General features: G+C 37.3%; 2 protein-coding genes across 2 annotated transcripts in view; one reads left to right on the top strand and one right to left on the bottom strand.

Moving 5' to 3' along the window:
* The window catches only part of LOC126354224 (uncharacterized), a 280,875-nt gene extending 276,924 nt beyond the window's left edge, over positions 1 to 3,951 (top strand). Inside the window, exon 9 of the mRNA XM_050003708.1 lies at positions 2,636 to 3,951. Within this exon, the coding sequence (XP_049859665.1) occupies positions 2,636 to 2,850 (215 nt within the window). The 3' untranslated portion in view covers positions 2,851 to 3,951. The remainder of the gene's footprint in view (positions 1 to 2,635) is intronic.
* LOC126354225 (ethanolamine-phosphate cytidylyltransferase) lies at positions 3,281 to 11,665 on the bottom strand. The gene is made up of 9 exons (XM_050003709.1): positions 11,519 to 11,665; positions 10,904 to 11,041; positions 10,708 to 10,820; positions 10,520 to 10,586; positions 9,820 to 10,045; positions 9,270 to 9,470; positions 7,614 to 7,831; positions 7,309 to 7,398; positions 3,281 to 4,015 (listed from the first exon to the last, which is right to left on the bottom strand). The coding sequence occupies exons 1-9, from the start codon at positions 11,560 to 11,562 to the stop codon at positions 3,982 to 3,984; spliced, it is 1,131 nt and encodes a 376-aa protein (XP_049859666.1). The 5' UTR covers positions 11,563 to 11,665; the 3' UTR covers positions 3,281 to 3,981.
* Between the last annotated feature and the right edge of the window lie 5,231 nt (positions 11,666 to 16,896).

Raw genomic sequence — 16,896 nt, 5'->3', positions numbered from 1 at the left:
ACATACCATTTCAATCACTTTGTTGCTGTGCCACATGGGACTCAGACACAAACCAGCAAGACAGTTTAGGAACCACCTCCAGTAAGTCATGATTTTTCCAAGCCACAAAATATGGTTGTGACCAGACGGGCATCAACAACACTCTGTAGCACACTTAGCCACACGATCAACACTGTCCAGCTTACAGACATCTGGCTGAATGACGGTGTATGATGCGACATAATCTTTGTTCTTTAACCAATCTCCATCTAAGTCTGTAGATATTGTCACAAGCAAAAATATACTTTGAAGCTACAATTGAAAGCACTGTCTATGCCACTCTATGTACTCATACTTAGTTAACATTAAATGTACAAATACAAAGTTTATGATGTAACCAAAGTGGTCTGTCATCTGGCATAGGTCCAAACTCAGCCAAACCAAGACGTAATCTCCCACTTCTAACTTTTTGGGCTTTGGTAAAATTAGACAAGTCACTTTATTAATAGTTACCAGTTTACGTGTAGTATCCTACAACACTTCCTCCAGTGGAAGCTCTTTTGGAACACAATCTGCAATAATTCTCCCTTCATTCTTACTCTTACAAAATATGTTCTTTGGATGGACTGTTTTTCTTTCCTTGATATTCCATTCCTTGGACTTACCAATCTGCTTGTTGGCAGGGAGTGTCTGCCTTTAGAAATTGCATCTAGCTGTTTGTGCTCTTCATGTTCTTATGCTAGCTTCTCAAAAACTTTGCCGACAGGCTCTAAACACAGCAATGATGAGGCGATGTGCTCTAAACACAGCAATGATGAGATGATGTCCTTGGGCTCTGTTGTCCGAACTTGCAGGAATGGATGCCTCTGACCCCCACACACTAATACAAATTCTGATATCAGTACTTCATTAAAACTGGAATATCTTGTGACTGATGTATCACCGTACTAATAGCACTAGAAATCGCAGCAGGCAGCAAAATGATCAACTGTACATTTTGTAATGTTGAATGCAATGGCAACTACCAATTATGTACGTGAGAGGGACATCATTTACTTCAGAATGTTGCTTTGTCCACCAGTTACATGAATACCTGCAAGTACATTCCACAAGCCAGTTTGCAGTGTGTGACAGTGGGTACCCTCCTCTGTTCCATTCGCAGATGATGAATGGTAAAACAAATGTCTATAAACTTTGATAACTCTTTTTGTTTTGTTTCAGCCGCCTCACAATATGTCTGTAGGTGGAAACAATATCTTGTCTGTCTCCTCTTGTAACAGTGATCCCATAAATTCAACAGCAACTCTGGCAATGACAGAAAACCACCTCTCTTTCAGCTACTGCCACTGGAGTTTATTGAGCACCTCTGCATCAGTGCTGGCTAAATACTCCCATGACAAAACCCATTGCTTTTTGTTGGATCATCTTAACTTCTAGCAACCTAACCTGGTAAGAGACCACAACTGATGACAAGTATTTTACTGTTGTTACTGTTTACAGTGAGTTTACAAAAATAGCATAATAGAACAGTACTGGATTTCTTCAGCTATTCACACATAAAATGATATGTCTATTTACATTAAAGGTCAACTGCCAGTACCTGCATCCAACATCAATCTTCCCCAAGTCTTCCTGCATTTTGCTACAGTCTTCTGGCACTGCAGCTTTCTTGTATGAAACAGTGCCTTCTGTAAAAAAAAAAATAAAAGCCTTATACAGCTACCACCATTATCCACTAGACCACTTATATGCACTGTGAAGAGTAATGGCTACATAACATACTCTCGGGGTACTCCGGAAATTAGGTCGACTTCTGCCAATTCCTTCCCATAAACAATAACGTATACAATTCTGCCTGGAAGGAAGTTCTGAATCCAGAAACAAATCTGGTTCTATACTAAGTTCATATTTTTTCACCAAATGACAGTTCAGAGTGGTACCAAATGCCTTTCAAAAGGCAAACAACAGGGCATCAACATATGCACCTTTGCCTATGTTACTCTGGCTATCATGGGGGAGCAGAGTTAGCTGTTTCACAAGTTTTTGCAAAATGCCAGATGAGTAGATTTCCTGTCTCCTAAATTACTACTGTATTTCCTCCATGTTAAGAACATCCCTCTTAATGAGAAAGTAATATTAAATATAATTACAATTGTGCAGAAAACATGTATGAGAGAATTGTTGAGGTGTAGATACAGAAACTAACTCCACAGCTCAATTTTACTTTGACATCAATTACACAGGTAAATTGTCCTTAGACTGCATGCGCTTCCAAGGCTTCCACCATTTTTTCATGTCATGATACGGCTGATGAAACATCGGTGAAATTTGTTCATTTAAAATATTTGCAAAGTGCACTATTGTTTGATGAAAATATTAATATTTCCTCTTTTGTGATACATATTAAATATGTTTTGTTGGCCTTTCTGTACTTTAGGAAAATGCTCCTTCCCTACATTTTTTTATAAATTTATTGCACATTACGCTATCGTTCAGCCATTTTAATTGCCGCTCGCCTTTTGGACATTTGCAGAGTTGTTCAAATTGCATCAAACCAACAAGGATCTCAGGCCACACTATTTAATAGCAATAGGCTCAATTCTAACAACACTTTTCTACTGCCAAAAAGTCCCTAGTAAAGTTCCATTGTCAACAGACTTGTATCGACGGCCAGGTCAAGGAGCAGCACTCGCAGGTGATGGACCATGCTCTACAATGGCTCTGATAACTGGTCTGCTTGGCACGCTATTGTTCCTGGCAACACTAGCTGTTTGCTACCTGGCAACAAGACTTCGAGATGCTGCTTCCGTCGACAGAGCCCTTCGTCACGCAAAAACTGGTGGTTACACAGGGCGCAGCCTTGTCCAGTGATGGTGCAAAACTGAACACTCAAAAGGTTGATTGAATTTTGGGACATCTCATGCCAATAAGTTTCGTAATGGGTTCTAAGCAAAGGTAACATGGATGAATTCATGTTAAGCTTGAGATGCTTTGGGAAAGGTTGAGGGAGGTGCTGGAGACAAAACAATAGGCCACAAAGGCCAAAGACTACGGTGATTAAATATACAGACAAGTTCAATTGCTGAACTTTTCAGTTCAGTTAGTAAGACTTGAGTAATAGCCTTAATTCTACAGACAGCAAATTCTGTAATTTCAAAAGAAACTAGAAAATTGATTTTTTTTCCTTCCCTTTAACTCCGCATGTACTTTGACTACTTCTTAAGATCAAGGAAGGAAAAATCCAAACTTTGTGAATGTAACAAAAAGTATGGGAAAAAGAGTTTAGTTCAACTCAACAGAATTATAAAACAAATAGGTTCTATATTTTAAAATCACAAAAATGTTATTTACATATTCTATAATATTATGTTACAAGCTTTTATAATACATAAATATAATTTATTGATGGTTATCAAATTAGCAACAGTTTCAACTCAGGTACCAAAATTTAAATTTCAGTTACTTTTAAAATAATCAACAATGACTAGTTTAACATACTGGAAAATTTTTTCCTTACAAGGTTCACAATTGGATATATAAATATTTGCATTGCAGTATATACCTGAATTTAAGCAAGTTGTGATCTACTCAAATATTGATCAGATTTGATGGTGAAGTCTACAAAAAGGTTGCAAACACTTTGGCTTGTATATAATGTACAAATGTTTATGACCACAAGCATTAAAATCTGGTAACAGGTAAACTGCACTGCATTTATGTACAATTTAACATTTTAACAAACAACAACAGTACTTCAACAGATGAAAGGTTTAAAATTTAAGTTATAAATATGGAGTAAAATTGTAAAACAAAAACTGATACAACAATGATAATTGGTATGTATGGAAGTAAATAATTTTCTAAAATTATAATATAAATTTTATTCTTTGGTTTAGATCCAGCCATCCAAGCAGTGGCTGCACTGTATCAAAAACAAGACTGTCAAACAAATACACAAAACGATGTAACAGACATGATCTGTGGCCAAATTCATTTCTTCTTTTAGCTTTGTTGAATATTTATCCTTTCTAAATACCTGTGAAACAAAAAAATACTTTCTGTTTACAAAGTTAAACATTCTCCAATAACAGCAATAATATTTGTAGAGCAGACACAGTCCATACTAGTTATGAGTGTGTGTTACATGCCTGTACACCAACTAATGTGGGGAAATACCCTTTAGTTCTTTTACATTAAGTAGGTCAACTGGAATGTTATGGTGGCCACACACTTAACTGAAGGCTTGACAAACACTTATGAGCAAGCATGCTTGCTCAATCGTGCTTCACTGTATGTTGCCAAAGCATAAGGACTGTACAAATAGCTTGATACTTTATAATTTCAATTATGAATGCTTGTGCGTATATACAAGGAACAGGGGGGGCTTGCACAAACATTTGTCAATAATTTGATCTGATTTCATTTATTTTTGTTTGGTTCTGTTAAATCACATTCTGTACAAAAGTTTTACTGTAATGTACAACAAGTACAAGAATACAATATTACATGGAGAAAAAAGAAGAGACAATAACACCGTGAGAGCTTCTGCAGTGCATCTCCTATGAGTACTTTATATGAGAATAATATTTTTTAGTTTTTAACACCTTTTTACTTCTTGTATCACATTGCCTGATTTGTTTTCATAACAAATGAAACAGCTGTCAAAGACAGCACATCATGGTCTGAACTCAACATTTTCAGTTAAACTGATACTTGTACAAGCATGTTTGAGCAGTATGAAGGTGCGAGGAATTTTTGCATGCTCTTGAGAGCATCATTGTACATGCCAGCTAGTCAAGCATGCAATTATGTGTGTGGCTGCCAGTAGTTCTATCTATCATGCCCAAAGCTTGAACTGTGTATGTTGCTCAGGCCCTAATTGAGCCTTCAGGCTAAACTAGTTATCCAAGGCGGCATTAATTAAACACAAACAAACTAATGAAGTATGATCTGAAAGTATCAACCTCCAAGTGAATCCTCCCACGTCCTTTTTCTGAACTACACACCCTCAGCAACTGGTAAGGCACACACAGGTAACTTATTTTAAGAAGCAATTACAAAACCATTGTTTATAAAGCATTAAAAATATCAAGGCTGAAATCTGTACCAATCCCTATCTATATTTCCTCTCAAAACACCTCTGAAGAGAAACCTTTCACAGATGATGTTCACATTCACAAAAGGTGTAGCAGACTAATCTTGAGGCCATTAACCAAACAAGGAATGGTAGTTAACTATAATGGAGGCACAATATCATATGGGGCAATAGCATTTCCACAAGAAGAAAACAAAGTACAAATCTACAAGATTCAAATCCTACCCCCAACATAGAAACCACATAAGTCAAACATGTAAAACACACACATCGCCACCAGGATAATCTATCTGTATAATGGCACTGTTAAAAATAAAAGCACAAAGACACAAGCTCCACCACTTTACTAACATGAAGCATATTCCCCTTCCACCACAATAAGAAATGAAAAATCCCAACAGACAGTTACATTAGGACAAGGTACATTAATAAGCTCACAGGAGCCGGTTCAACCCATTAGTGCCCAGAGTTATATAAATGAAACATGTGACAGGACTGGACTTTTATTGATTTTTTTTTTTTGGACAACAATGAACATCCATGATCTTGTTAAGGCTTATTTACAGACTATTGAACACCTATTCTTTCAGTCTAGTGTTAGTACTTTTGAGAAGCAGCCCACTGCTGGAAACAAATGGCAATTTAATGTACACTTTAAGCCCAAATTTCATCACACAATGGATTTTAAAGTATGTATAACAAAAATATTTTATCTTTCAGATTCAAAAACTAATTAGTTCCTTAGTAACCCCACATTACATGTCACTTATTGAAACTGATGGAACATTATTTGTATTGCTGGGACATTCAGCATTACAGATATGTGGCACCGAGCACTACTGAGAATACTTTAATAATTTTCACTTCTATTTTGACAACTTTTTTAATTTGCTAATTTTTCCATGGGAGAATTTTTGAGGGCACTGGAACCACGAGAGAAAAATCATATCCCCAAAATTGCCCCTTCCGGAAGAAGGAAATACATAAAAATGAATGAGGTGCTACTCATTCTGTCAAACAAAACAAAAAAAAGGTTCCTCTGTAAAAGGCACGACGAATCCTTTGTTTCTGCAGCGTCAAGTACAACTGGTGTGAAAGCAGTAATCAATGTTCAAAGACATTCTCGGGACTCGAGGAAGTATATCAAAGTTCTTTGAGCCTCCATCCTGACAATACAAGAACATGGGTGAGATTAATATTCATAACTGGAATATTATTATGCTCTTTCTGATTGGTTACTGGATGCCACTGTACAAAAAGCCTTGACACTACTGCAAAAATGGAAATACAATCTCTCATGTAAATTTTTTAACAGAAATTGTTCACTTGCACTTGTGGTATGCAGTGGCACCTGAAGGGCCTGGATGAACTCTGCACGTCAGTATTACAGCAGTGTAGTTCTTCGATGAAATGATGAACATGATTGTGAAAATACAGGAACTCAAAAACTGACATCTTGTTAGAATAAACTATAAGACATTAGCACGCACTCAGTGCAAAAAATGTTATGTGAGACTGTGCTTTGTTGCTTATCGTATCATGCAATTTGTTGTTTTTTCCATCTCCTGTTTAATTCATTTCCTCCAGTACGAAAATGGGTAACTTTTTCACAAAAATGTATGTTTTGCTCTCAGTAGTGCATAGCATTACACACAGGTATGGTATATTATTTTAAAATTAACATGATAAATATAGCTGTCACTTTAACTGCTTCTTTCTCAATGTAATAAATAAGGTGAAAATAGTGAAGTAAAAAATTATTCAGGCACTAATGGGTTAATACTGACTGAACAAGGAAATATACATTAGCAGGTACATATTAAAGCAATATGAATTATTAATACTTAGCATTACTTTGATAAAGAAAGAATACTGTTATTCATACACTACTTCAAGCTAACTACACAAATTATATAAAGTATAATCTATTTACCTTTTACATGGAACACAAATTTTTCACAGCCAACAAGTAACTTAGAATTACGACACTACACAGACAATCTCAAATTGTTACAAGAAATATGACTAGTTTCATACATATGTCACTCAGTATATTTAAGAGTGGAATATTAAATGCCTAGCTAGCCATAAAAGGCTTTGTAAACTTTAAAAAGAGTCACTATCCTGCAAAAATTATTTTAAATGCATGTATGCAGAATAACGCACATTCATACAAAAACATTTGCGATTTTGTGCTAGCAATATAATATTGTTTCAGAATAAAAAGATCTTACACTTTCCCTTCCTTCTTTGCTTTGGTGTAAGCTTCATATGCAGCTATTTCCTTCTTTTCCTTTCGCATATTTCTGGCTTCAAATTCTAACCTACAAAACGTAAGAACATAAGTGACGACATTACTCTACAAGTGGTAAAATAACTGCTATCAAACAAAGTTTAGCAAAATGGCACCACTTGAAATTTTTACCAACATTAATTTCAACTAGGAATGTAAAGTATTCATGATAGATATATATGAAAAAACTGACATTTTAAAGCAACACTAAATGAATGAAGGTAAGAAAGACTCCATAATACCAACCTATGTAAAATGATCCTTTCAACAATTTTCTCTGTTGTCATTGTATTTCCAGAGTCCAGTAATTTGAATTTTCCTTGTCGTTTAGGTTCAGCATAAGGATCATCAAAGCCTCCCGTCTGTATAGGAGTTTGCCCATGGCAGACAATGTCAACCTTGAAGTGATCCATGAGCTCTTTAGTTACAACCAGTGGCGCACCAATAACAACTTCTGATACATACTGGAAATGAGACATAGTGCATTATTGTCTGTCAGTGAGCAAATGAAAAATGACCAAAGTAACAACAAAATTTACTCCATTACTAATTCATTAAAAAACAGGCTTTGTTCTTTTATAAGTGTGCAAAATTAATATAGTTTGAAAAATTATCTGAATGAATGTTAACACTGCATTAACATACGACCAAGATGTCACATTATCCAGAAGAGATGGCAAAAATTTCCTGCTTTTGCTATCAATTTGTGCTGTAGAGTACATACTGTACAGTGTTATTAAGTATTTCAACCGTTTCAGACGACAGCCACAAATAAACAAAGACATACAGGAATATAACACTCATAATAGTGGACAGAACATCTCTCCAAGTTTTGATTCATAATATGCTCCACAGCATACATGCCGAGTGCACCACAAGGCAGGCAGAACATGTAGACAAATCTTCCACTCTGCAACGTCTCATCAAATTAGTTCATGTCAGCAGGTAGGCAACCAAAAAGTGGCAGCTGTCACATCTTTCCAGGTGGCTGTAGCAGTAACTTCAGTGCGTTTCATGCATATACTGACATTGGTCATGTCATAACTGGTGCTCATATTGAGCACCTGTTGCAGAAGTCAAATACTGGTGAAATGCTCTGTCCACTGAAATGAGAATTGTATGCATGTCTTTTAAGACACCTTCTGACACCCCAGAGGTCCTTATAAACAACACTGATTGATAGTACTTAATGCCACCAGCGCAACACTTGGTACCATTAACATTATTTGACAAGTAGTAGCGGCAAGTCACAGGTAATATATGGGGATTATACAAGAAAAGTGATGGGGAAAATGGTTTTGAGAAAGAAACTGTTAGTTGAACATTGAAGTACATGCAGAAAGGGTCTGGTCAGAGTAATGTGTAAACATTAACAATATATAATATTGACAATAGCAAATCCAAAACTGCATCGCTGCTTTTTCGTGGGTTCTGAAACCACAAGTGAAAGGCACTCTTTGACAATGCCAGACACCCATTAGGGAAAAACTGTATAAAAGCAAACTGGACTAAGAATATGAGAATATTACGAACACATCAAGAACTAACCATGAAAGACTTAAAGAAGTTGCGTTATGACAGATCATTCAGAGAAACCCATAAATGGCTGATGTGCTATACAGTAAAAAAATAAACAGAATAATATGAACAACTGAACTTCATAATCTCAACACACAACACTATTTACCTTCAGAAACCAACCTCTCACTATGCTCTGCCTTACAGTAATGATTATGAATTGTGAGGGTACGGTAGATCAGTTTTTCTTCAAAGTTTCCCTGCACTGACAAACTATACATGTAATGTGCAGATACCCAATTTGAAAAGAAAGAAAAAAAATGAGAAATTACTTCCTCCTGTAACTAACAGATGAAATGATGTCATTTATTAATTTTAACTTACCTTACATGCAAGAACACTGAGCACTCTCTCATGCAAGTTCATGATTGGATAGTTGCCTCCTCTATACTTGTTCACTACTGGGTCTGTGTGCAGTCCCACAATCAAATAGTCACCCTGTTTCCTTGCTTGTTCAAGGAAATCTAAGTGCCCAACATGGAACAAATCGAAAGCACCCGCCACGTAAACTATTTTGTCATTTGGCTGTAACAAAAATAAACCGAAGTAAGAATAAATCAAGCAGTGAATTGAATTTATACAATTTACAAATTATTACCATGCAAAAAAGGGATTTCTTTACCGACCAGACACTACATCTATGCAATAAGAAACTACTCCCAGTGGCCAAAATGTATGCAACCTAACCTCTCAGTTTCAGCTTAAACTATAAACAACAACAACAACAACAACAACAACAACAAACAAACAAAAACAGACTAAAAATGAATTCAGTTTTGAACAGAAATAGCCACAGTGATCAGAACTTCAAACAGAACACTTTCAAACCACTATTTTCAGGCCATTGAATGAACATAACATTCCGATATTGTACCTTTGGTGGTTTACCATCACTGAACTGTATTATTTTTTGTGTTGTTGGAAGAAACTGCGAACAGCCAGTCCATGGTGAACGAGCTGAAGAATCTTGACCCATATTGCTCGGACCTTCTCGGCCCACTTCATATTCTCGAGCTCCTTGCTGGAAATGTTGCCTTGTCAATAGTAACATACGACCGACGAGATCAGTTGTTGACACTCCCGCAGTGCGTTGGACTTCCCTGTGCATACACAAACACACTTTTTGTATTTTAATCTACTACCTGTCATAGGAACTTTAGTAACAGCACTAAATAAGGTAAATTAAATAATGGCCTTGATGTAAGTTGAAGCACTTCACTTCATAGCATTAAATGAAGATGCTAAATAAAAACACAGGCCTACACAAATATGTCAAATGTAAACACCAATATTGTACTGGATAGAAGATGTTCACATAATATTTTCATTACACAACTGCTTTAAACAAATTACAGGCAGATTAAAAAACCGCCATGAACAATTTTTCCACAGCAATTTTTTTTTATACAGCCCCTCAATGTTATTTTATCCTCGACACAGGCAATTTAGATTAACATAGGCCTAAGCGCAAACTGTTATGTATCTTGTGTTCTGTGTAAGCTTTGTCCTACAAAGCACAGACTTGTTTACATGCCTTCTATCAAGTAAGAAGATAAATACTTATGACTGCTTACTTATATCTTCCAGCTGCTTTCACCAGATGGTATGTGTCAATACCATCAGCTGTCATTGTTATATCATCTGAAACAAAAATTACAAGGAACCTGACAGTATTACATGGACTAACATCTCTCTCCCTCCCCCCACAAACAATTTTCATTGTGTTACAAACAGGTCATTACAAAATTAACCCAATATTTACCTCCATGGACACAGAAGTCACAGTTGTACTGATCGAGTGTCTCAAGTGTTGTCACGTATGGTGCGCCCTCCACAACTTCGTCCACCCATTTAATGCCTCTAACCATTTTATACCTGTACGAAAAACAGATGGTTCAGAAGCATGTTCTCCACGAAGTCTTGCTCTAACATAACACAATGAATCCAAAACACTTTACCTTTCCTCTTCGGTGAAGACCGGCGGTCCCTTGTGCTTAGTTATCTCCTCATCGGTGTGCACACCCACTATTAAGTAATCCCCCAGGGCTTTTGCCTGTCGAAGAGAATTTGCGTGGCCGAAATGAACCATGTCGTAACTGAAAGTAAGACATTTTAGCTCTTAAAACAAAAATTTTCGAAGTCTGAATGTTCTGAAAACAAATACATAATGTATCATGGAAGTATTTTACATCAAAAAGGAGAGATAGTTTAATTATAACTGTAGTAGACACTGACAAACGTCACTTTTAAATCATCTGGACACCCTTCAAGGTTTTCATTACCGGTACCGAATCAATAACTTCTGAATTACTACGGAACAACAATTATCGTTTTCCTTTTTTCTCACACGCCAGAATAAAAAAAAAATACGTCACATCACTTTAAACACTGCACATTATACGATTTCCTCATTGCCTGCAGGAAACCAAAACTCTCATACATTGGCGGACTAAAGTCTCAACACATGGCATAACTGAAATAAAACAATTCGAGTCAGCTAGAAACAAACTCATGTTCGTTGTGGAACGCTCAACAATAATATGAGAAATGAACACATTTCCAATGTTATTTACCATCCGTCACACCAGACGCGGATCTGCGGCTTTTTCTCCTCCATAGCGCACTAGCACTTCCTACCACTTCAGCCTTCACTTCGAAACTGATGCTGACTTCTCCGCCGATTTACCTCGTGTGAAGCATAGCCTTCTAAACTAGGGAGTTTCGTTCTCTGCTCGACTGAATATCGAACAGATCATATTACTAGATGGCAGTGGAGATGAATCGCTACGTGAAATATTCGTAAATCAGCAATCACTATTTATTGCGGATTTTGGTAGAGATGAAGAAAATAAAGGTAATCACAAAAATATCGCGATTGCAGAAATGAAGTCAACAACTTTTGCTTTTATTACGGTATACTGCATTTTGCTTTCATTCAAGTGTTGATAATTATTGATGTACGTTGAGAATGACAACACACAAGTACAAAATCACACACTTTATGGTCAAGAAACACTTTATTGCAGATCTAATACGCTGCGCATCAAACCAGGATGTTGGAACAAAATCACATACGCTATAACTAAGAGCCAAAACAACTATATGCTGCATCCATAAATTGCATATTCGATTTTTTATTCTTTAACGCTATGTGAATTTAGGCTTCCTCAACACTGGTTACACCCTTTTCCATTCAATTAAGCAACTCTGGTCATTAACACAGTTCATTAGCGGTCGTTAAATCAATTAGGTAATGGGCAAGAACAGTGTCGCTTTACAAAGGCATAGATCGCTATGAATAATATTTGTGATACTCGCAGAAGCTGATAAACAGTTTACATGTTTACAGTTAGCAATCACAATTATATAGGCCTTAAAGAGTAAATCGGAAACATCGCAATGGAAAATATAGCATACTGCAGATTTAGTAGTCCAATAGTTGTGGGAAGTACTCAGAAAAATATTATGATATCTTACATTCTGTCTTATGGCATAATATAATTAGTTCTGAACAATGATGTCTGATTGTATACTCGAAACCCATTTCAGAGTGAATATTAAACCCACACCAGGATGTGTGTACACAAAAGTTTCATGAGTTGCAATTACTCTGTAAAATGCCAATGAAAGTCATTAATAACATATATTGCACGATGAAAAGCGAAGAAAAATATTTTTCTTGTTATTAAGACTACATTTTATTTCTGCCCTACACACTGACCTCATCCTATTAACCACCAAATATAAGCACTACGAATACTATTACAGTTTTTACGAAAAGGCTAGAAATATAGTAACATCATAGTTCAATACTTTCTGAAGACCTTGCATAAATTTTTGGCTGTCACTCTGTACCATTTTACAAATAGTGCATAGCAAAGTTAAAGATTGTAAAATCTTCTCAAGAGTAGAGTCCCTATCACAAATTTCTGAATTAAGTTCCACCCTAGTCAATTGTTAATGCTTTCTTCAGTGGATCATATTCAAGACAAATAGCCATTGTGAGAAATGTTTACAAAGGTTTGCATTAAAGATACATTTTGTCTGGGAAATCATGGCTTCATTTTGGCCATTTATGCAACTGAGTTTTTCGTTTTAATCCTAAACAAGAGCAAAATTTGATAAACGTAACTCAAATACAAACATGCTACCTAATAAGAAATTCGTCTGTCACAGGTTACGTGGCTGCCTAGATAGCAAATAACTTCGTCTACTTCATAGTCCGCAATTCTGATATTAAGTTTGTTGATGTTCTCACTTTCTTCGCTTTACTCTCTATCCATATTCTGTACTCATGTCCGGCCCCGGTACCTGGGTGGTCAGCGCGACAGACAGTAAATCCAAAGGGCCCGGGTTCGATTTCCGGCTGGGTCGGAGATTTTTCTCTGCTCAGGGACTGGGTGTTGTGTTGTCCTAATCATCATCATTTCATCCCCATCGACGGGCAAGTCGCCGAAGTGGCGTGAAAGACTTGCACCAGGCGAACGGTCTACCCGACGGGAGGCCCTCGTCACACGACATTTCATTTTTTTCTGTACTCATTAGACTGTTCATTCCAATCAACAGATCCTGTAATTCTTCTTCATTTTTACTGAGGATAGTAATGTCATCAGCGAATCTTACTGTTGATACCCTTTCCACGTGAATTTTAATCCCAATCTTGAGCTTCTCTTTTAATTCCGCCATTGCTTCTTTGATGTAGCCTACAGACTGAAGAATAGGGACGGAAGACTATATCCCCGTTTTACACCTTTTTATTCTGAGGACGTCGTATTTGGTCCTCCAGTCCTATTCTTCCCTCTTGGCTCTTCTACATGTCGTATATTACCTGGCTTTTGCTTTGGCTCGCCCTTATTTCTCTCAGAATTGCGAACATCTTGCAGCATTTGACAAATCCTATGAACATGTCTTGATTTTTCTTCAGTCCTGCTTCTATTATCAACCACAATGTCAGAACCACCTCTCTGGTGTTCTTATGTTTCCTAAATCCAAATTGATCATCATCTAACAGATCTTCAGTTATCTTTTCCATACTTCTGTATATCATTCTAGTCACCAACTTGAATGTATCAGGTGTTAAGCTGCTTGTGCAATAATTCTCACACTTGTTGGCTGCCGGCCGATGTGGCCGAGCAGTTCTAGGGGCTACAGTCTGGAACCGCGCGTCCGCTACGGTCGCAGGTTCGAATCCTTCCTCAGGCATGGATGTGTGTGATGTCCTTAGGTTAGTTAGGTTTAAGCAGTTCTAAGTTCTAGGGGACTGATGACCTCAGAAGTTACGTCCCATAGTGCTGAGAGCTAACACTTGTTGACTCTTGCTATCTTCAGAATTGTATGGATAATGTTTTTCCAAAAAGCTGCTGATATGTCGCCAGTCTCATACATTCCACACACCAACCTGAAAAATCGTATCGTTTTGTTGCTACTTCCCCACGACGATTTTTATAAATTCCGATGGAATTCTGTTAATCTGTTCCACTTTATTTAATCTTAAGTCTTCAAAAGCTCTTTTAAAGTCTGATTCTAATACTGGACCTCCAATCTCTTCCATATCGACTACTGTTCATTCTTCAATCATGTAATCAGACAAGTCCTCCTTTATAGAGACCTTGCACATACTTTTTCACATATCCGTTCTGTCCTCTGCATTTAATGGTGGAATCCCTATTGCACGCTTTTAATTTTACCGAAAGTTATTTTGACTTTACTGCATACTGAGTCAGCCTTCTGACAATCATTTCCTTTTCGAGTCATTTACATTTTACATGCAGCTATTTCACCTTAGCTTCCCTGTAGTTCTTATTTATTTCATTCATAAGTGACTTGTGTTTCTGGATTCCTGAATTTTCCTGTGTATTTTTATACTCCCTTCTTTCTTCGATTAACTGAAGTATTTCTTCTGTTACGTATAGTTTCTTCACAGTTACCTTCATTATACCTATGTTTTTCTTTCCAACTTTTGTGACTGCCCTTTCCAGAGATGTCCATTCCTCCTCCTCATCACAGCATCTGTAGCTGCAGAGAATTTCAAGCAGATCTCTTCAATCCTTAGTATTTCCATACCCCACTTTCTAGCATAATGATACTTTCTGATTAGTCTCTTAAACTTCAGCCTATTCTTCATCATTAGTGAATTGTTGTCTGTGTCTACTCCTGGATATGGCTTACAATCCAGTATCTGATTTCGGAACCGCTTCCTGCCCAGGATGTAATTTAAGTGGGATCCTCCCATATCTCCTAGCCTTTTCCAAGTATACCTCCTCCTCTTGTGATTCCTTAACATACTATTCGTTATTACTAGCCATAATTTATTGCAGAACTCAGTTATTCTTTCTCTTCTCTCAATCCTGCTACCAAGCCCATTTCGCCAGCAACACTTTCTTCTACTCCTACGCCTGCAACTGCATTCCAATCTACCATTACTATTATACTTTCATCTCCCTTCATATACTGAATTACCCTTCCAGTTGCCTCATACACTTCTTTCTGTCTCTTCTTCTTCTGCTTGCGACATCGGCATATGTAGCTGAACTATTGTTGACAGTGTTGGTTTGTTGTCGATTCTGATAAGAACAACCCTGTCTCTGGCATTCACAATACTCTGCCCTACCTTCCCTTTCTACTAGCATTATACAATTTTTGCTATTGTTGATATTACCGTATGCTCGTCCGAACCAGAAATCCTTGTCTTCATTCCACCACTATATCGAGGCTGAACCTTAGTATGTCTCTTTATCAGATTTTCCAACGTCCTTAGCACATTCAAACTTCTGCCCCGACTTTTAGAATGTTACCCTTTCGTTCTTTATGAAATATTTTTCTTGTGGTCACCCTTTGTAGCCCCTTCCTGGAGATCCGATTGCAGGACTAGTCTGGAATCTATTTCCAATGGAGAGATCATCATGACACTTTTTCAGTTACACATCACATGTCCTGTGGATACACATTATGTGTCTTCAATGCAGTTGTTTCCATTGTCTTCTGCATCTTCATGGCGTTGATTATTGCTGATTCTTTCGCCTTTCAGGGGCAGTTTCCCGCTCAAAGGTCAAGAGAGTCCATTGAATCTCAGTCCACTCCTCTGCTCTCCTTGACTACTCCATTAGCAGAATGAGGGTGAGTTCTTACGCCAGAAGTCTTTGGCTGCTATTGCTGATGATTTTTATTCAGAATTTAAGCAGTGGCAAGCTTCAAATCCAGGAGTGAGGACGTTTTGATTACTAGTCAAAGACGTTGCCCCAAAATCCATGAACCACATCTTGAACAGTCTAATGAATATGTAAGAGCGATTGAAAGCAATTCGAAGAAAGACGAAAGTAATTAGAAGTAGCAGAAATGAAAGCAGCGGGGAATTTAACGTCGGTATTGGGAAATAGACGAAGTTAAGGAATTCTGCTACCTAGGCAGAAAAATAACCCATGCGGATGGAGCAAGGCGGACATAGAACTGGCAGCCTAAAACTGGCAGGAAGGGCATCCCTGACGAAGTGAAGTCTACTAGTGCCAAACATAGGCCTTCACGAGGAAGAAATTTCTGGGAATGCACGGTTGAAGCACAGCAGTGTATGGAAGTAAACATGGACTGTGGGAAAACTGGAACATAAAAGATTACAAGTATTTGAGATACGATGCTACAGACGAATGTTGAAAGTTAGGTGGATTGATAAGATAAGGAATGAGGAGCTTCTCCACGGAATCGGCGAGGAAAGGAATATGTGGAAAACACCGACAAGAAGAAAGACGTGACGATTGGACATCAGTTAAGACATAGTGGAATAACTTCCATGATACTGGAGGCAGCTGTACAGGGTAAGTCGGTAGCGGAACGCAGAGTTTGGAATACATTCCGAAAATAATGAAGGACCTAGGTTGCAGTTGCTAAACTGAAAAACGAACCACATCAAACCAGTCACATGACTGATGACTCAAAAAAAGAAAAAGAAATTCAAGTA

Source organism: Schistocerca gregaria, chromosome 3 (genome assembly GCF_023897955.1).
Source record: "Schistocerca gregaria isolate iqSchGreg1 chromosome 3, iqSchGreg1.2, whole genome shotgun sequence".
NCBI classification, from domain to species: domain Eukaryota; kingdom Metazoa; phylum Arthropoda; class Insecta; order Orthoptera; family Acrididae; genus Schistocerca; species Schistocerca gregaria.
This window is presented reverse-complemented; position numbering and strand designations above follow the sequence as displayed.

Excerpts from the sequence above, each read along its gene's own strand:
- LOC126354225 (XM_050003709.1), bottom strand. The coding sequence starts at position 11,562 with ATGGAGGAGAAAAAGCCGCAGATCCGCGTCTGGTGTGACGGATG. Across the intron at positions 10,587-10,707 it reads TGACTTCTGTGTCCATGGAG|ATGATATAACAATGACAGCT; the intron begins GTAAATATTGGG and ends TTTTTGTTTCAG. Across the intron at positions 7,399-7,613 it reads GAAAGGATCATTTTACATAG|GTTAGAATTTGAAGCCAGAA; the intron begins GTTGGTATTATG and ends TACGTTTTGTAG.